This window comes from Microtus ochrogaster, chromosome 1, assembly GCF_000317375.1.
Source record: "Microtus ochrogaster isolate Prairie Vole_2 chromosome 1, MicOch1.0, whole genome shotgun sequence".
NCBI lineage: Eukaryota > Metazoa > Chordata > Mammalia > Rodentia > Cricetidae > Microtus > Microtus ochrogaster.
Window position 1 is genome coordinate 54,578,582 of NC_022009.1, and position 15,230 is coordinate 54,593,811.

General features: G+C 35.5%; 1 protein-coding gene across 7 annotated transcripts in view; it reads left to right on the top strand.

Annotated features, from left to right (window-relative positions):
- The first annotated feature begins 1,136 nt into the window (after positions 1–1,136).
- The window catches only part of Tmem196 (transmembrane protein 196), a 140,849-nt gene continuing 126,755 nt past the window's right edge, over positions 1,137–15,230 (top strand). For 4 of the 7 annotated variants that reach the window (XM_013346958.2, XM_026781708.1, XM_026781713.1 and 1 more), the window contains exon 1: positions 1,137–2,086. In XM_013346958.2, coding sequence (XP_013202412.2) covers positions 1,922–2,086 — 165 coding nt within the window. In that variant the 5' untranslated portion in view covers positions 1,137–1,921. The remainder of the gene's footprint in view (positions 2,087–15,230) is intronic. The other 3 variants (XM_026781701.1, XM_026781717.1, XM_026781698.1) reach the window with 2 other exon arrangements.

Below are 15,230 nucleotides of genomic sequence, written 5' to 3' on the forward strand. Positions count from 1 at the left end.
ATTAATGTTTAATAACTTGCAATCATTTTTTGATTTTATGTTAATTTTGAGGCATACGATTCAAGTTTTAAAACTTGTGGAATAAACATATCAAAAAGCAGTAAATGAGATTATAGAAGCAAAACTATGAAGCAAGTTGTGAGTTAAATATTTAAAGGTGAAACTGACACTTCTGCTGCAGAATTAGGGCTTCTGTTAACTTGACATTGCAGTTTGAAAAAAGAAAAAAAAATGAATGTGTGGCGTGCTTGGGCAGAAGATACCCTCAAATTGCGGATTGTAAAAGAACCCCCTTTATTTACATTTTCTTTCAATTTATCTCTAACCGAAGAACTAGTTTCTGAGGAAGATAATTGATGGATTTTTACCTCAGAACCCTCACCATTCTGAATTTCTTTGATGTAACATCTTGAGATGTTTTTCTTGGGCAAAATCATTGAGCGTAAAACTGGTCAATTCACAGAATTTCCTTATGTCTAGACGCCCAAACTAAATCATAGAAAGCAACAAAATTACACAAGCCATGCTTGAACCTCTTCCATAATGATTCAGATAAATTGAAGATAGTCAAAACCAGTGATGTACTAGATAAAACATTTTCTCGTTTGTACGTAATGCTTGTTTTCATGTATTACTTAAATATATGTATCTCGACTTTTCAGTCTTATCGTTTCAGTTCTTACCTTTCCCTATCTACAGCTTTTTTTTTTCTTTTCAAAGTAAGAACACAGGATCTCTCTCACGTTGTGTCTGACTATGCATCTCAGAATGTGTGGGCACATGGCTATCAAGGGAAGTGTGTCTCCAGCTGACTGCTCCTTCCCCACCTAGTACAGAAAGGTGCCAGGAAGTGATGGCAGAGAGCGGATTCTCTCTTTTAATGAACAAGATTCAGCCTGGGCTCACTAGGACATGGGATTTTTTAAATAAGGGTCCCCTGGGATTTTTGTGTAAACAGCAGTCTGTTTTCTCGCCATTCTGGTACACTTAGCTTTCCTTTGCTATATGTTACCCAAGCATAGGCAAATACACGTGGAAGAAAGTTTTGCATAGAATGAGCCCACATTGATGCAGGCATTAGGCATAGCCACCCCTTCTGACCGGGTAGAAGACCAGGAGAAACGGAGTAGGGGAGATGCAAACGTATAGAGTTTGGGACCCTGAGTTTGGGTTCAGGGGCGGAGCGAACAAGAGGACAGCAAGAGTATTGTTCCAAGACCCACAAATACATTAGGATTTTTCTTCCTCCATTAGTCGCCTAAGCCCCAATGAGGTCATAGCGATGAGAGAGAATCAGATTAAGAAAGAGGACAACGACGGAGGGGGAAAAAAAGACAATCAGTCACGGTTGCTTTATCTAGCCACAAACAAATGCTAGAAATGTGGTGCTGAGTATCATCCACCTGCTCTGCCTGGAGACCTAGGAATTCACAGAAGCACTTTGCACTGCCAGGAAAACAAAGAAGAGGAGGCGAGAGGACTGGCGGAGAAGGATTGTGAGTTTAGGAAGCTAAGCTCGCTTCCTCCGCTGGGAAACAGAAGGAAGCCTGAGAGGTGCCGGGAGCTCCTGGGAGGCGAGAACCTAGACACAGCAGAACTCTGGACAGCGCCTTGAGAGCAGCCTGGGTTCACATTCGGCTCCCCAGAGCCCAGTTTCCGGTGTTGGCTTCTGGACTCCCACCGATCGCCGGCGGTTGCTGTTTGAACGTACCAGGGGTTGGAGCAGCTCTTTCTGGCCTGGCCGCAAAAACGGTTTTCTGGCTCTGGAAATCCAGACCTTGTGATTTTGGTGGTGAAGAGAGAAAAGTTTGAAGATTTGGACTGTGGTAGGGGGTGGAAGGGGCTAAGGAGGACTTTGGAAGAAAGAAATTGGATGATTGGCTTCTTTCTCTGAGCTGGAAGGAATGATGACCCAAGGAGGATGTGCACCAGCAGCCAGATCATTGGGAGCCTCTTAGTGCTCTCTGTGCTGGAGATAGGGCTGGGAGTGTCCAGCGTTGCCGTGGGGGCAGTCAGCTTCAGCCTGGCCCTCCGAGAGCAGACACCGCAGCTTGGAGACTCGTCCCCGGTATGGAGCGGGGTGTGTGTACGTTGAGCCATTTCACTCTCTCTTTACCTCTTTTTGGGATGGTTAGCGTGCGTGCCTTAGTCACTGTCTCCTTGGGAATCAAAATTATAATTCTCCTCTGCCTGTAGGTTGTCATTGACAAGCTCGACAGATTTATATAGTCATTTCTATGCATTGGGGAAGCTTATTTCCTCTTACTCGGGCTTAAGACCCAATTGAATGGCTGGTTTTAAACCTGAGTAGAGGGTCAGTCTCCACTGGTTCGTTCTGCAAAAGACCGACCAGTGTTAATCATTAAAAGGTCACACATGCTAAGGGCAAACTCACTTATCGTTTATATCTTTTACTGAAAATATTGCATCATTTTATTGTACCAAGAGCAAGCAGGGTACTTACCTGTTTACCTGTGGGTAGTATAATCAAGGTGCACTGATGCATCAGTGTTATGACCAAAGGAAAAAGTCAGTTGAGACTTTAGAAGATCTGAGAAGGGGTGAGCATCATTCCAGAAAGCTCTACTTTGAATTTGCTTTGCTACCTTTCTGATATTCACCTCTGAATAGTCTGTTGTTCTAGGCCATCAGTTATTCAAAGGTAAGGAATGTAATGTCATTCTAATTGTAGAGTAATTTACTTTAAAAAGTGACTACCTGTTCAGAAAATAATGTCATTTTCAAGTCAGGGCATACGTAAAAGCATCTTCTTTGGTCTCATAGAATAAATTATAAGGAAGCAGATCCTTTGCTGCCACCAATAATTAATAAAGTAACTACCTGATCATGAAAAAAGCCACCTCTTTTTGTCCATGCTTGTGCATGCCCCCTGTCTGTCTGTCTTTCTCTGTCATGTGTGTCTGTGTGTGAGTGTGTGTGTGTATGTCCCATCCCCCCTCCTTTCCTCCTTCTCGCTCCTCAGATCTACCATTCCCATCTATGTCTCTAGCTCAATTGTATTTTCTGCATATTTCACTAGGAGGCAATTCTGTTGTCAACAATCCATACTGTATTGAACAATAATAATTTCAACAATGAATTACTAAGAGAAAGACCATTAAGGAATTTAAGAAAATCCATTCAAAAGTCATTCATAAAAGATGCTCTGGCCCTCTGAGTACTGCAAAATTAGATTTTATACTCCACCTCCAGGAGAGATACATGTTTATAAATTACAGAACTTAAAAAATTTTAAAATGAATTCTAGAATTGAATTCTTCAAAGAATCCTTTTCCTTAATTCCATAAATTTGTATTAACCGCCATTAACTACCTTGTTCTTTATAGTGGGGATGTTGCTAATGTAGATAATAAGTTTGAGTTTGAAAGAATAAGAGGCACATCTTAAATTTCACATCTAATGTATTGCTATAAATATTTGAGAGTTGTGTTTGTTGTAATTATTAAAATTTTTACTGGACAACTGTCAAAATAAAGTGCAATGATGACTCAGGAAAGAAAAGTTTCATATATACAAGAGCCTTCCCATTCCTTAAACATGAGAAATTGAGTGAATTGAAGTAAACTTTCTTTAAATAATATATTAGAATTATTTTATCTTTAATATCTTTTAGGTAACTGTTAGCTTGTTATTTTAAAAACATAGTGAACATTTACTCTCTCCAAAACAGGATATTATATGAATGAGCTAATATATGTCATATGAAATAAAACTTTTGAATTGGCTCAGAGAGAAGAAAACAAGTCATTTATATTGATAGAGTAATTACTATGAACAATTAATTATACTTTAATTTTTTACAGTAAGCACAATTCACCAAAAATTCTGGAAGAACAGTTTTGAATACTATAATATAGTTCAGTAAAAATAAATTTTTATTAAAAAATCAACTGAGTAAATTATTTTGAAACTAAAATGTTCAGTTACTCAGTTTTTTTAAGTTCAAAAAAGGCAAAAACATAAATGTGTAAAGAAATAAATTCCCAGTAGGAATTATCATGGTTTTCAAGTTATAAATTTGATAGGCATATTATTGAAATGGTTTCAAATTCTTTTGTGATATATTTTGGACTATCTTTTCATTCCTTCTCTGGTAAATCAATATAACCAATATTATAGAGAGCTCAGTTTTTTTGAAAAGCACTTTATTACTTCCAGGAAGATAAAAATAAACAGGAGTGAGAATACAGTCTTCAAAAGGTGTCACCCAACGAAGGAAATAAAATGGGTATATCACTAGCACTGGCAGAAGTAAGAAGCAACTAAGGTACCCTAAAGACAGATGGGGTAAAAAAAGGAAGAGAAAAGTTGGCAAGGACAGTGAAATACTCATGGAAGTACTAATGACATTTAAGGTTTCCTGGAGCTCATCTGATTTCAGTATGTCAAAGTATGACATACTCATGAGGTAAGGTCTTAAGGCAAACTAACTAGATGCAAATCCCAGAACTACCATTATGTAGTTGGGTGACTAACAAGTTTCCTCAAGCAAAAAAAAAAAAAAAAAGAGGATTGGCACATAAATCAATTAATAATGAGCAATCTTTTAGAAAAGTGCATATCATAAGCATGAAGTAAATATAACAACTATTCCTGGATACCCAGATTGCAAAGGTAGGTGTAAGAACTGGGAACCCCTGGGACAACATGGATTGAGGCAATTAACTAGGATGGAATATGATGTAAAAACTCACTGGCTTTTTATAAGGTTTAGGTGTGTGAAAAGAAGATAAAAATAGGAAAATTGATAGTGGCAAGACCATGACATGATGTGTGCCAGGCTGAAGCAATAGATTTCTCATGTTTCTCATAATAATCATCATAATAGCAATTCTTATATCACAAAGAGACTCTAGGAAGATAGAGGGGAGCTCAATATAAAAATCATTAATTTCTCTGGGAATTTATAAATTAAAAGTCTGTATTTTTATAAATATGAAAGCAACCCACAATAATTAACCTGTCAGAATGTAGAACCTAAATAAGTCTGTGTTTTGATTAGTGTATAAAGTTTGAATTCAAAATATTAATATCATTATTACAGACTACTGAGAACTCAAGAACAATGGCAATGGGTTTTTGATCCTACTGTACGTACTGGCTTTGGGGGAGCCTAGGCAGTTTGGATGCTCACCTTACTAGACCTGGATGGAGGTGGGTGGTTCTTGGACTTCCCACAGGGCAGGGAACCCTGATTGCTCTTTGGGCTGACAAGGGAGGGGGACTTGATGGGGGGGGAGGAAATGGGAGGCGGTGGCGGGGAGGAGGCAGAAATCTTTAATAAATAAATAAGTAAGTAAATAAATAAAGGGAAAAAAGAAAAAAAAGAAAATTGCAAACCTGCTCAAAAATACAATTAACTCAACTATTTTAGTCAAACCATCAAACTAATAGATTTGATTTTGTTCATGTCATGTTAAAAAGTGAATATCTCCATTTCCCATTTTTACTAAACAAAGATTTCAAGGCAAATTACTCCTTTGAATCAGTCACAGACTAGATGGAAACTCCAACAGATTCCACTTAACAATGAACACTATTTATATGTAAGAACATTTCATAAGATAATGGCTAGTACACCATTTTATTTCATCATCTCATTATCACTCAGAATTAGAACATATTCTGAGTGATAATATACTTATATGTCTAGGTGACATAGACTTATGTTTCTCTTGATACATGGTGTAGTTCCTTGAATAATAATCACATTCGCTAGAAGATAAACACAACTACCTTTTCAGATTTTCTAGTACCAGTAAATAGCCAGTCACATTTGAAAATGAGAATGTGAGCTACATAAAAGTCTCTGATAGGGCTAAACTGACACAGAGGCCATGGAGGGTTGTTCTTATTGGCTAGTTCACTTCCTTGTAGATCTTCATAAGTCTGATCACTAACAATAATTGGCCCAGTTAATTCTGGGCTATCTTGAAAATCTCTTGCACCAGTGACATTAGTTCAAAACTCTTCAAGTTTACCTCCAACAGACTGTTCTTGTACAGGGCCAAAAGTCCTCCAATTCTTTGCCAAAATATTACTGGAATTTTCTCTAGCCCAGATAATGTTCTTCCTTTCTGAAATCTCTTGAGCTGAGGTCCTATAGTCCATGTTGTCTTCAGTACTACTATCTTCTGTGGTCCTACTTGCTTGAACCTTTAAGTCCCATTTTAAAGAGTTCAACCACTTTTCTAATTCAAAGTCCCAAAGTCTTCCAAACAGCATGAACAGGCCACCACAGTGAAACCTTACTTAGTCCCTGGTACTGACTTTTTTTTCCTAGTTACTATTTTGTAGTTACTATTGCTATGAAGGCAAATCTTATAAAGAGAAAGCATCTAATAGCAGAAAACAGGTAAGCATGATTCTGGTGTAGTAGCTGAAAGTTTACATCCTGATCAGACAGTAGCAAGCAGAGAGCAAGAGACTCAGCATGATGTGGATTTTTAAAACCTCAGAGTCCACCCCAAGTGACACATGCCCTCAACATAGCCAAATCTACTCCAAGTCCATACCTCCTATTTCCCAAACATTCAAACATATAAGCCTATGGTGAACATGCTCATTCAAGCAATCACAGACATTCATCATCATACCTAATCTGATTTTGCTCTAATTTTTCCAAGAACAATAGAAGCTTTAAAGAGGAAAGTGAGCAAAATTGTATTTGCACTGCAGTTAAGGAAACACTGGAGTCTAACAAGAAGGCTCCCAGTATAGATGCTATATTGGATACTGAGATTAACTGTGTAAGTAAGAAAAATACAAAAATCACAGGTATGTAAATATAAAGTAGCTGGATTTTGTGATTCTGCATCAGATTTCATAAATGCATTCATAAAGGATGAACCCTAGTCTTTGAGATCAATATTTAATTCCATAGGTTTACCATGTTGTCTTTGAAATGTAGACTGTTAGAAAAACCCTCCCTCCCTCCTCCATCCCTCCCCCCGCTCTGTGTGTGTGCATTAAGAAAGATGAAAAATCTACTTGTTTGGTAGAGGTGCCTGTGAAATTTCAATATGGGAGAACATGAAGACTGTTAATTAATTATAAACGTCAGAAGAGATAGTTGTGATAATATAGAAATAATCTGTGAATGTGAGGTGTCAAAGCTACGAGATTAGTAGAGATGACCAAAATAAAGCCCTTCATTATTAGAGCTTGATAATGATGAGGGGTAAGAACAGAAATACTGAAACGTGATCAGGAAAGCATAATAACCTCAAAAACATGGTATGAGAGAAGTCCAGAGGAGAGGCTTTCTTTGTAAAAGAGGACTGAGATGTGGTGGTCAGTGTTGACATATCAAAAGTACATGATGGAAAACAAGAATATAAATTAACAAATATAAAGTTAACTGAAGGGAAAAAGGAAGTAGCCATGTAGTGGAAAAATAGTAAGTATCCACCACTAGGAAAGGAAGTAGGCCAATGAAGAGAGAAAGAACAGTTGACATAAAAACACTTGGATTTCTGCTCTGAAGGGAAATTTGAAAATGCTTTCTATGCCATCATGAAAGCTGTTACTTTAAATCCTGTCAAAGATAGCAGTTACTACCAAGGAGTCAAAGGATAGGATTCTAGAATGAGCTACACAGACTATATTAAATTGCTTTATTTTCTGATGGATAGTAACTATTATTAAGTCACACATTATAACATGGATAGAGACCAAATCAGTAATAAAATATTTTAAAATCTATAATATTATAGATAAATAACTTGAAGCTCAGAAAATTAGCAAAAGTGACTAACTACTGGTCTAAAGAAGTCCAAATCATGTAATTCTTATAGTCTGACACTATTTCTGCAGTTGTCTCAATATAGAGAATATCCTTAAATAGTCTCTAAGTGACAATTGAGATTCTGGGTCTTGCCCAATACCAAAAGGAAATGATCCAAAATTGCTGGCACAACTAAGCTATGATGTAATATAATACAGATTTCAACAGATTTTAGGGGTTTTCAGATATTTGGAAGTTCCACAGAAACAACATTCTACAGAAATTTTGGCATGCCGTCAATGGTGTCATTCTAAACCAAGTAGAAAATAGAAACTCATTTTTAGTGGTTAACTACTATTGTGAAATCCACTAGAACTACTGATCAGTTTAGTTAGTAAATGAATAGTTTTTTAGAAAGGCTTTAAAGACAGATGCAAAAGATGATTTGTCAAGGTGAGAAAACTCAAAGACATTGGAATGGAAATGTTAGGGTTCTATTGAGATTAATATTTGCTGTGTACTCTCTTTTTAATTCAAATATGAAGCAATGAAAATTAATAAGTTTACTACATGATTTATGCTAGGTGCTTAGGAAAATACTGTGTTTTATTTCCTATGGTCTTAAAAATTAGAAAATTATCTTAAAAGGTAAATACTTTTTTAAAGTGCTGTGTTAAGACATGGGTAGAGTTTATTTTTGATCATGGCAATAGTTGTGTACTTTTTAATGACTGGGTGGGCTTCATTTTCTACTGTGGAGGTAAGACATTAAAATATATTTATGAGACAAGAGGTTTATTCATCACCTTTTTTTACCAATTACAATTGAAATATTTCTCAAAGGAATAGTTACTTTGGAGAAAGGAATATAACTTTGTTGATTTCGATGACAGATTTCTAGAAGAGTCTTTCTGTTCTAGAAGAAAGACATGTAGGTTGATAAAAGGGGAGTGAGGGAGTGATGACTCAATGGTTATGGTACTTGCTGCACAAACATGAGGATTTGTCTCCTTGTCTCCATGCCTCAACATGCATGTGAAAGAAGAGCACAATCGAGTGTGTGTTTTTATCATTCTATAGAGGCAGAGACAGCAGATCCTTAATGTTATTCTAATGTAATTGACAAACTGGGGTTTACTGAGAGATTCTGTTTCAAAACAATAAGAACAATAAATAAAGACAACCAACATCAACTTCTAACTTCCACATGCACAGATATGCATATGTGAACACAAACACAGATACACACACACACACAGAAAAAGAAAAAGAGTGAATGAGGGAGGGAGGGAGGGAGGGAGAGAGAAACGGAGGGAGGGAGGGAGGGAGGGAGGGAGAGAGAGAGAGAGAGAGAGAGAGAGAGAGAGAGAGAGAGAGATCAGTTGTAGCAAGACAAGAGAGTATTTCCTATGTCTTAAAGGCATTTTGGAAAATATATCATTGGTCATTAGGAAATTTGGTAGCTACACAACAAATCGCATTTGCATCTCTTTCTCAAACACCTAAAATTAGTGAATTTAGAAATATACTACTGTGGTGATAGGGAATTAGGAAGGAAGTTTGTTCATTTTATCTTGAAATTTGGTCATTATTTCAATTAGATGGCATAGAAGTATATAGTTGAATATCATAGCCACTTGTCCCATATGATTGTTAAGCTCTTTAAAGGTGGATAACCTGGATTGAGATATATTGAAAGTATGTCATGACCACTAGGTTCCAAAGACTGAATATGGAAAGGGATGTAGATTATCCCTTTAAAATTTATTGTATGAATTATAATTATTTAACCAGTATCTTCTGTTACTTTTGCAAACTCTAATGTCATATGTCGTTTTCTGACTGTTTGGAATGTGTTTTTCTCTAATGCAGGACTTGTTTAAGAGTCAGTTGTTTCTCAAGCTACTATCTCTATTCACTTGTGAGCACACACAGGCGCGCGTACACACACACACACACACACAAAATGATAAAGTCAGAGTTTATTTTTCCTACTATTGAGGAAGGACAACTGAGAGAGCTCTGGCTTGTACAGGGCCCACAACCAAGATTTACAAAATGGAAATTGAACCAGAAGAATTCTTTTATCTTAAAGATAAAAATATGACTTTTAATGCAAAATACATTCTGTTTTCCAAAATTAAAAAATAATTTATAGTATAAAACAGTATTTTTATATATTAAGTCAATGAAACTCTACTATTGAAAATAATTTAACATTTCTCTATCCTCCTTGCCAGGAGATATACTTATGTATAAGGTTTCTGTTATGGCTTACATTCAATTTTTATTGCACACACCTTTAATTCCAGTACTCAGGAGGTAGAGGCAGTCCAATTTTTGCAAATTTGAGGCCAGCCTGGTCTACAGAGGTAGTTCTAAGACAGCCAAGGCTATATAGAGAAATCCTGTCTCAGAAAACCAAAACCAAACAACAACCAAACAAAAAACAAAAATAAAGCTTTAATACATGCAGGACATCATAATTCCCCAGAAAAATAAATGTGACAACTGGAGGTATTCAAGTTGTTGAGAACTTGAAGATAGATAACATGCTGGATTCTCAATCCAGATTGATGGTGCAAAAATATACAAAAATGTTAAGCATTTGGCACTGAGGCTCATCTAAGAGACTGATACCTAAACTTTTATTTAATATTTTAAGTTATTATACAAGTTATGCACTTATGCATCTAGCTAAGGAGGAAACAGAAAACAATTTAACTACATGGACATGTTTCAAACCTCCTAATACACCTCCAAAAAAGTCACTTTTAACCACTAAATTACATTGCTTCCTACTAAAGACAAATAAATAAAGTTTGGTGATGAATGAAGGGCATGCAAATCTGATATGTGAAATAGCACCAGAAGGAAAGGATGTGCTTCTGTCAGCAAGCACAGGAAATTGTAGGAAAAATGAGGAAGGTATGTTATGTCAGTTTGGTGGAGGTATGGCTCATAAAGATTTGACAATAGCTAAGAGAATGTTGGTGCTAACTTTATGATGATATTTGAATTATATATGAAATTGACATCATTAATCTATTCTATGAGCAACCACCAAGTAAGCATGAATAATTAGAACCAACGATGTTATTCACATCTTTAATATTATAATTAATGATCAGAATGGAGTAAATGCCAGTGAATATGGCAGTAAATATGACACCTTTGAGAAATCTCATGGAGGCAGAGTCTTAAAAAATGTACTGAGCATCAGGCTATGGATGGTGCTGATGGAAGAGAATGGAAACTGAGACTCACATTCTGCCTGGGTTATAGATATTGGTGAGCTGAAAAGAAAACCGAAGGCCCATTCCCATTTTAGAGGGGCAGAACAGTGAGAATGGCCATGGAGCAGCAACCAGTATTCACGTGGAAAGCTGAGTCATGAATGGGCATCACATAAATAGAGAAGGACAATAAGATTTCAAGAAATAAAATTTCAAGAAAATGAAACATTGTATGTCAGGTCATTGTAGGAGGAAAATTTTAGTAAGTTTGAAAAAAATTACAGGAAAAGTCTGTAAGGATAAGACTAGAGAAAAAGTATCTCATGATATACACTATAGTCTGCATAAATATTTAGGGTATCTTTGAAACATTTTTTTAAATGAGATAAAATTTTTCAAAGGAAAATTGATTAAAAGAAAACAATGAGAGATTAACTTGAAAACTTCACTGTAACATTGATGAGAAATGCTGATGCCTAGTACTCACACTGAAACAATGAAGTGGAGACATGTACAAATGTTTTGGAAAATTCCTGGAAATCATAGGAATTATGAGTTTTCTGAAGATCATAGAAGCTCTGATATGAGTTTCACTGAATGTAGTACATAAGAGGATAAAGAAGATATTGGTAAGGACTTCTAGGCATTGGGATGAGAACAGAATAGATTGCTGTTCTATTTGCAGAAGTGAGGGAAAAGGTTTCCAGGAGGAAGATGATAGTGGTTGTGACACCTCAAGAACAAGGGAGGTTTGTGAGGCAAACCTGCTTTGGTCTTCTTACTTTCCTTGTCATGTCCACTAATAGACATGTACTGTTGTCACCATCATACCAAGAGCCAACAGAAACTGACTAAAGAAACAAAATTACTATGTTGTGTGACTCTATTTGAAGAAATTACCAAGGTCAGAGATAAACTATCTTGATAAGTTTAGCCCTAGTTCATGGAACTGTGGGGAATTGGAAATATGCAATCAATGGTAAGGGCTACATGACTTTTTCAGCACAAAAATAAAGCATAATTACCAAGAGACTGAAGAGTAAATTTTTAACAAAACAAAATAGAGGATTACTGCCACTATATACAGTAGGCGACACCATTAAAGTATATAACAAAGATTTTTAAAGTGTATAATTAAAGCATATGTCTTGCATTGAAAGACATAGTTAGAACTCTTTATCTGGATTCAAAGGAGGGCAGTACTTGATACATAGATGTGAAAGGTTGTTGGAAGAGAAATAATAACTGAAGCTGCAACATCATGTAGTAAGAAGAGTTCTCAGATTACAAAATCTAAAAGAAAGAGCAAAGAGTCCAGTAATGGAGATCAACAGAGTAGGGCAGGAAAAAGGTCATTAATAATATTTAAAAGTACAGTTTTAGTGAAATATGATAATTAAAACTATCATTTAACAAATAAGCATTAAGGAGCTAAGCATAGCCAAGAAACATAACCAAGGACTTTCCATTACATCATTTTAACAAGTGCCTTCTCTTAACTACTGCATGCAGAATATTCTAAATGGGAGTATTGGGATGATGGCAATTGTGAAGATGAATAAATAATTCTTTCTTCTTTAAAGAACTCCATCTCTATTCATATTAAACTAATGAGCTAACTGTAATACTACCCTCAAAGAGATACTGGGAAAATAAAGAAAAACTATATGGTGTCAAATCTGATGAGAAAATTTAAAGTGCACCCTGAAGAATATGTATGTGCTAGGATTTATATTGCTGTGATAAATTATCATGACCCAAAGAAACTTGGAGAGGAAAGGGTTTATTTCATCTTATAATTCTCAGGTCATTCTCCATCACTGAGAGAAGTCTGGACAGAACAGGGATTGAAGCATAAACCATGGAGGGATACTACTTACTGACTGGCTTCTTAGATTTGTTCAGCCTGCTTTCGTCTACATTTCAGAACCACCTGTTTAGGGCAAGCATTGCCCACAATTGGCAGTGCCATCCCACATCAATCATTAATCAAGAAAATATTCCAAAGACTTATCCATAGAGGAATTTCTCAATTAAGATTCCCTCTTCCCAGATATATCTATGTTTGTCTCACATTGACAAAAAACAATCAGAATAGAATAAGAATATGAATAAAATTTTGCAAGTACCGAAGACAAATGAGCAAAGATGGTACATGCCAGTGTGCATAAAATTATATAAATTCAGTCTGACAATAGAAGGTAGGTTTCAGGGAACCCTTTGCCAAACTGAGAGGGAATACAGCTGAGTTCTGCTGGCAGTCAAGGATGTCAAGAAAGCCATGGCAAAAAAAGGAAGAGTGAAAGATCCAGATGCTAAAACTTACACTTAAAATGAAATTAGAATGCTATTGAGAAACAAAAGAAATGAAACCCTTTTGTGGGTTACTAGAAATTCCTAGTAATGACCACTAAGGTGCTGAATAAAATCAGGACTGTTGTATATTTTGAATGAATGACACACTCAATGGAAATTATGTGAGAAGAAGAGGAAAAGTCAATAGTGTCTCTGAATTTTGAAAGAGAACATTAGAATGGTAAGCATAGGAAAGGGCTGAGCGGGATTAGAACTGAGACTCGTTTTGAGAGATTTTAAAGCTGAAATTATCCTTGCTGGGTCTCTTTCATTGATTGCCTTACATCTGACTGTGCACATCATGAACTGCAAAATGATTGTTTGGCTGAAGTAAAATTGATGAAGCTGACACAGTGACCAATATGCTCTGTTATCCCCCACTCTCATCAGTCATAGACGTATAGATGTGACATTTGATTTGAAGACTTATATTCAGAAGGAGGAATTATTAACAACATTTATACAGTTTCAATGCTTCAAAGACTTATTTGTAAAGTTTATTATTTTCTTAAAGGTAGTCCACTCAGTCTTGAAGTCTTGCTCACTGCAGCTCAGAATACTGAAGTCATAGGTTAAAGAATATAATGATGTTCTGATTCAGCTTAGAAAAACTAACACCATGGAGGGTGAAAGAATAGATAAATAAAGGAAGTCTTAGGTTTGGCATAGACAAGATCTTGTAGATGAGAAAAAGAGGCCAAGGATAGATCAAATATTTCTTACAAATGATTGTTTTGCCTTCTGAGATTCTGAAGCTATATATTTTGCTTTAACTGTTTCTGGGATGTTAGTGATAATTATTTTGTAATATTTTACTGCAAAATTTAACACATGATGGTGTATACCTACAGATTTATGAACACTGTAAACGTAATTTATGGTGATCTGTTTATTGTTTGATGGTAGAAAATGGTCTTGAATAAACAGAGAATACCAGAAAGTAGCTATTTGAGCTACTCACAGCTGAAAAGCAATGTTCTACTACATGAGAACATATGAATTTACAAGTTATTCTAAGATACAAACATCTATCAGAGGTATGTAGATCAGAAAAAAAATGATTATTGGTGACCTCAATTGTCTATAAATTTTCTGAAAAGAAAGTCTTGCCTGACTAAAATAAGAAAGTCTACAATTTCCAGGCATTTCCATTATTAACACTCTATAAATGTTTAAGTTTCATGGACACATAATATTTTATGTATTTATAGGATACAATGCAATGTTTTAAAACAAACTTACATTTGGAACACTATTAAATCAATCTAAATTAAACTTATGTTTTGTGGTGAAAATATTTGAAATTTTATACTTTACAGGGGAAAGGGGTGAGATTGCCAAACTTCTTAAAATGAGTTAAGGAAAAGCTTCTTGAAATGAGAGAGAAAACAAAAAAAAAAAAAAAAAAAACGTACATTTAGGAGAGCATGGTCATGAGACTGGTTGGGAAACTAGACCACATTTTATCTAGAAAAAAATGTAGATTACTCGTGTGCTTGCCTTAACTTATATACTACAAATGTACACAACAGAGATAAATGCTTCAGATTTCACAAGATAAAGGACATTGACACTCTATAAATGATTTAGATTTACTAAAAGGTAAAAATGTCTATTTTTGCTAATGGAAGAGATTGAACCTAAACTGGAAAAATAATCTTATTAGGCAAGACATTAGTAACTTAACATCACAAATACAATAGTGATGTTAAGTTACTAATATTTCCATAATTTGTTAGCATCCTTGTTCCCACTCTAGCAGGTTGAGCTCAGCTCAAGTAAGCATAATTCTTTGACAGTTATTAATTCAAATTCCACTTATTTAAAATAAAACTTGAGGACAGTACAGAAAGGAGGTAAGTTGGAATATCAAAATATAGAGTGGTTGTTAA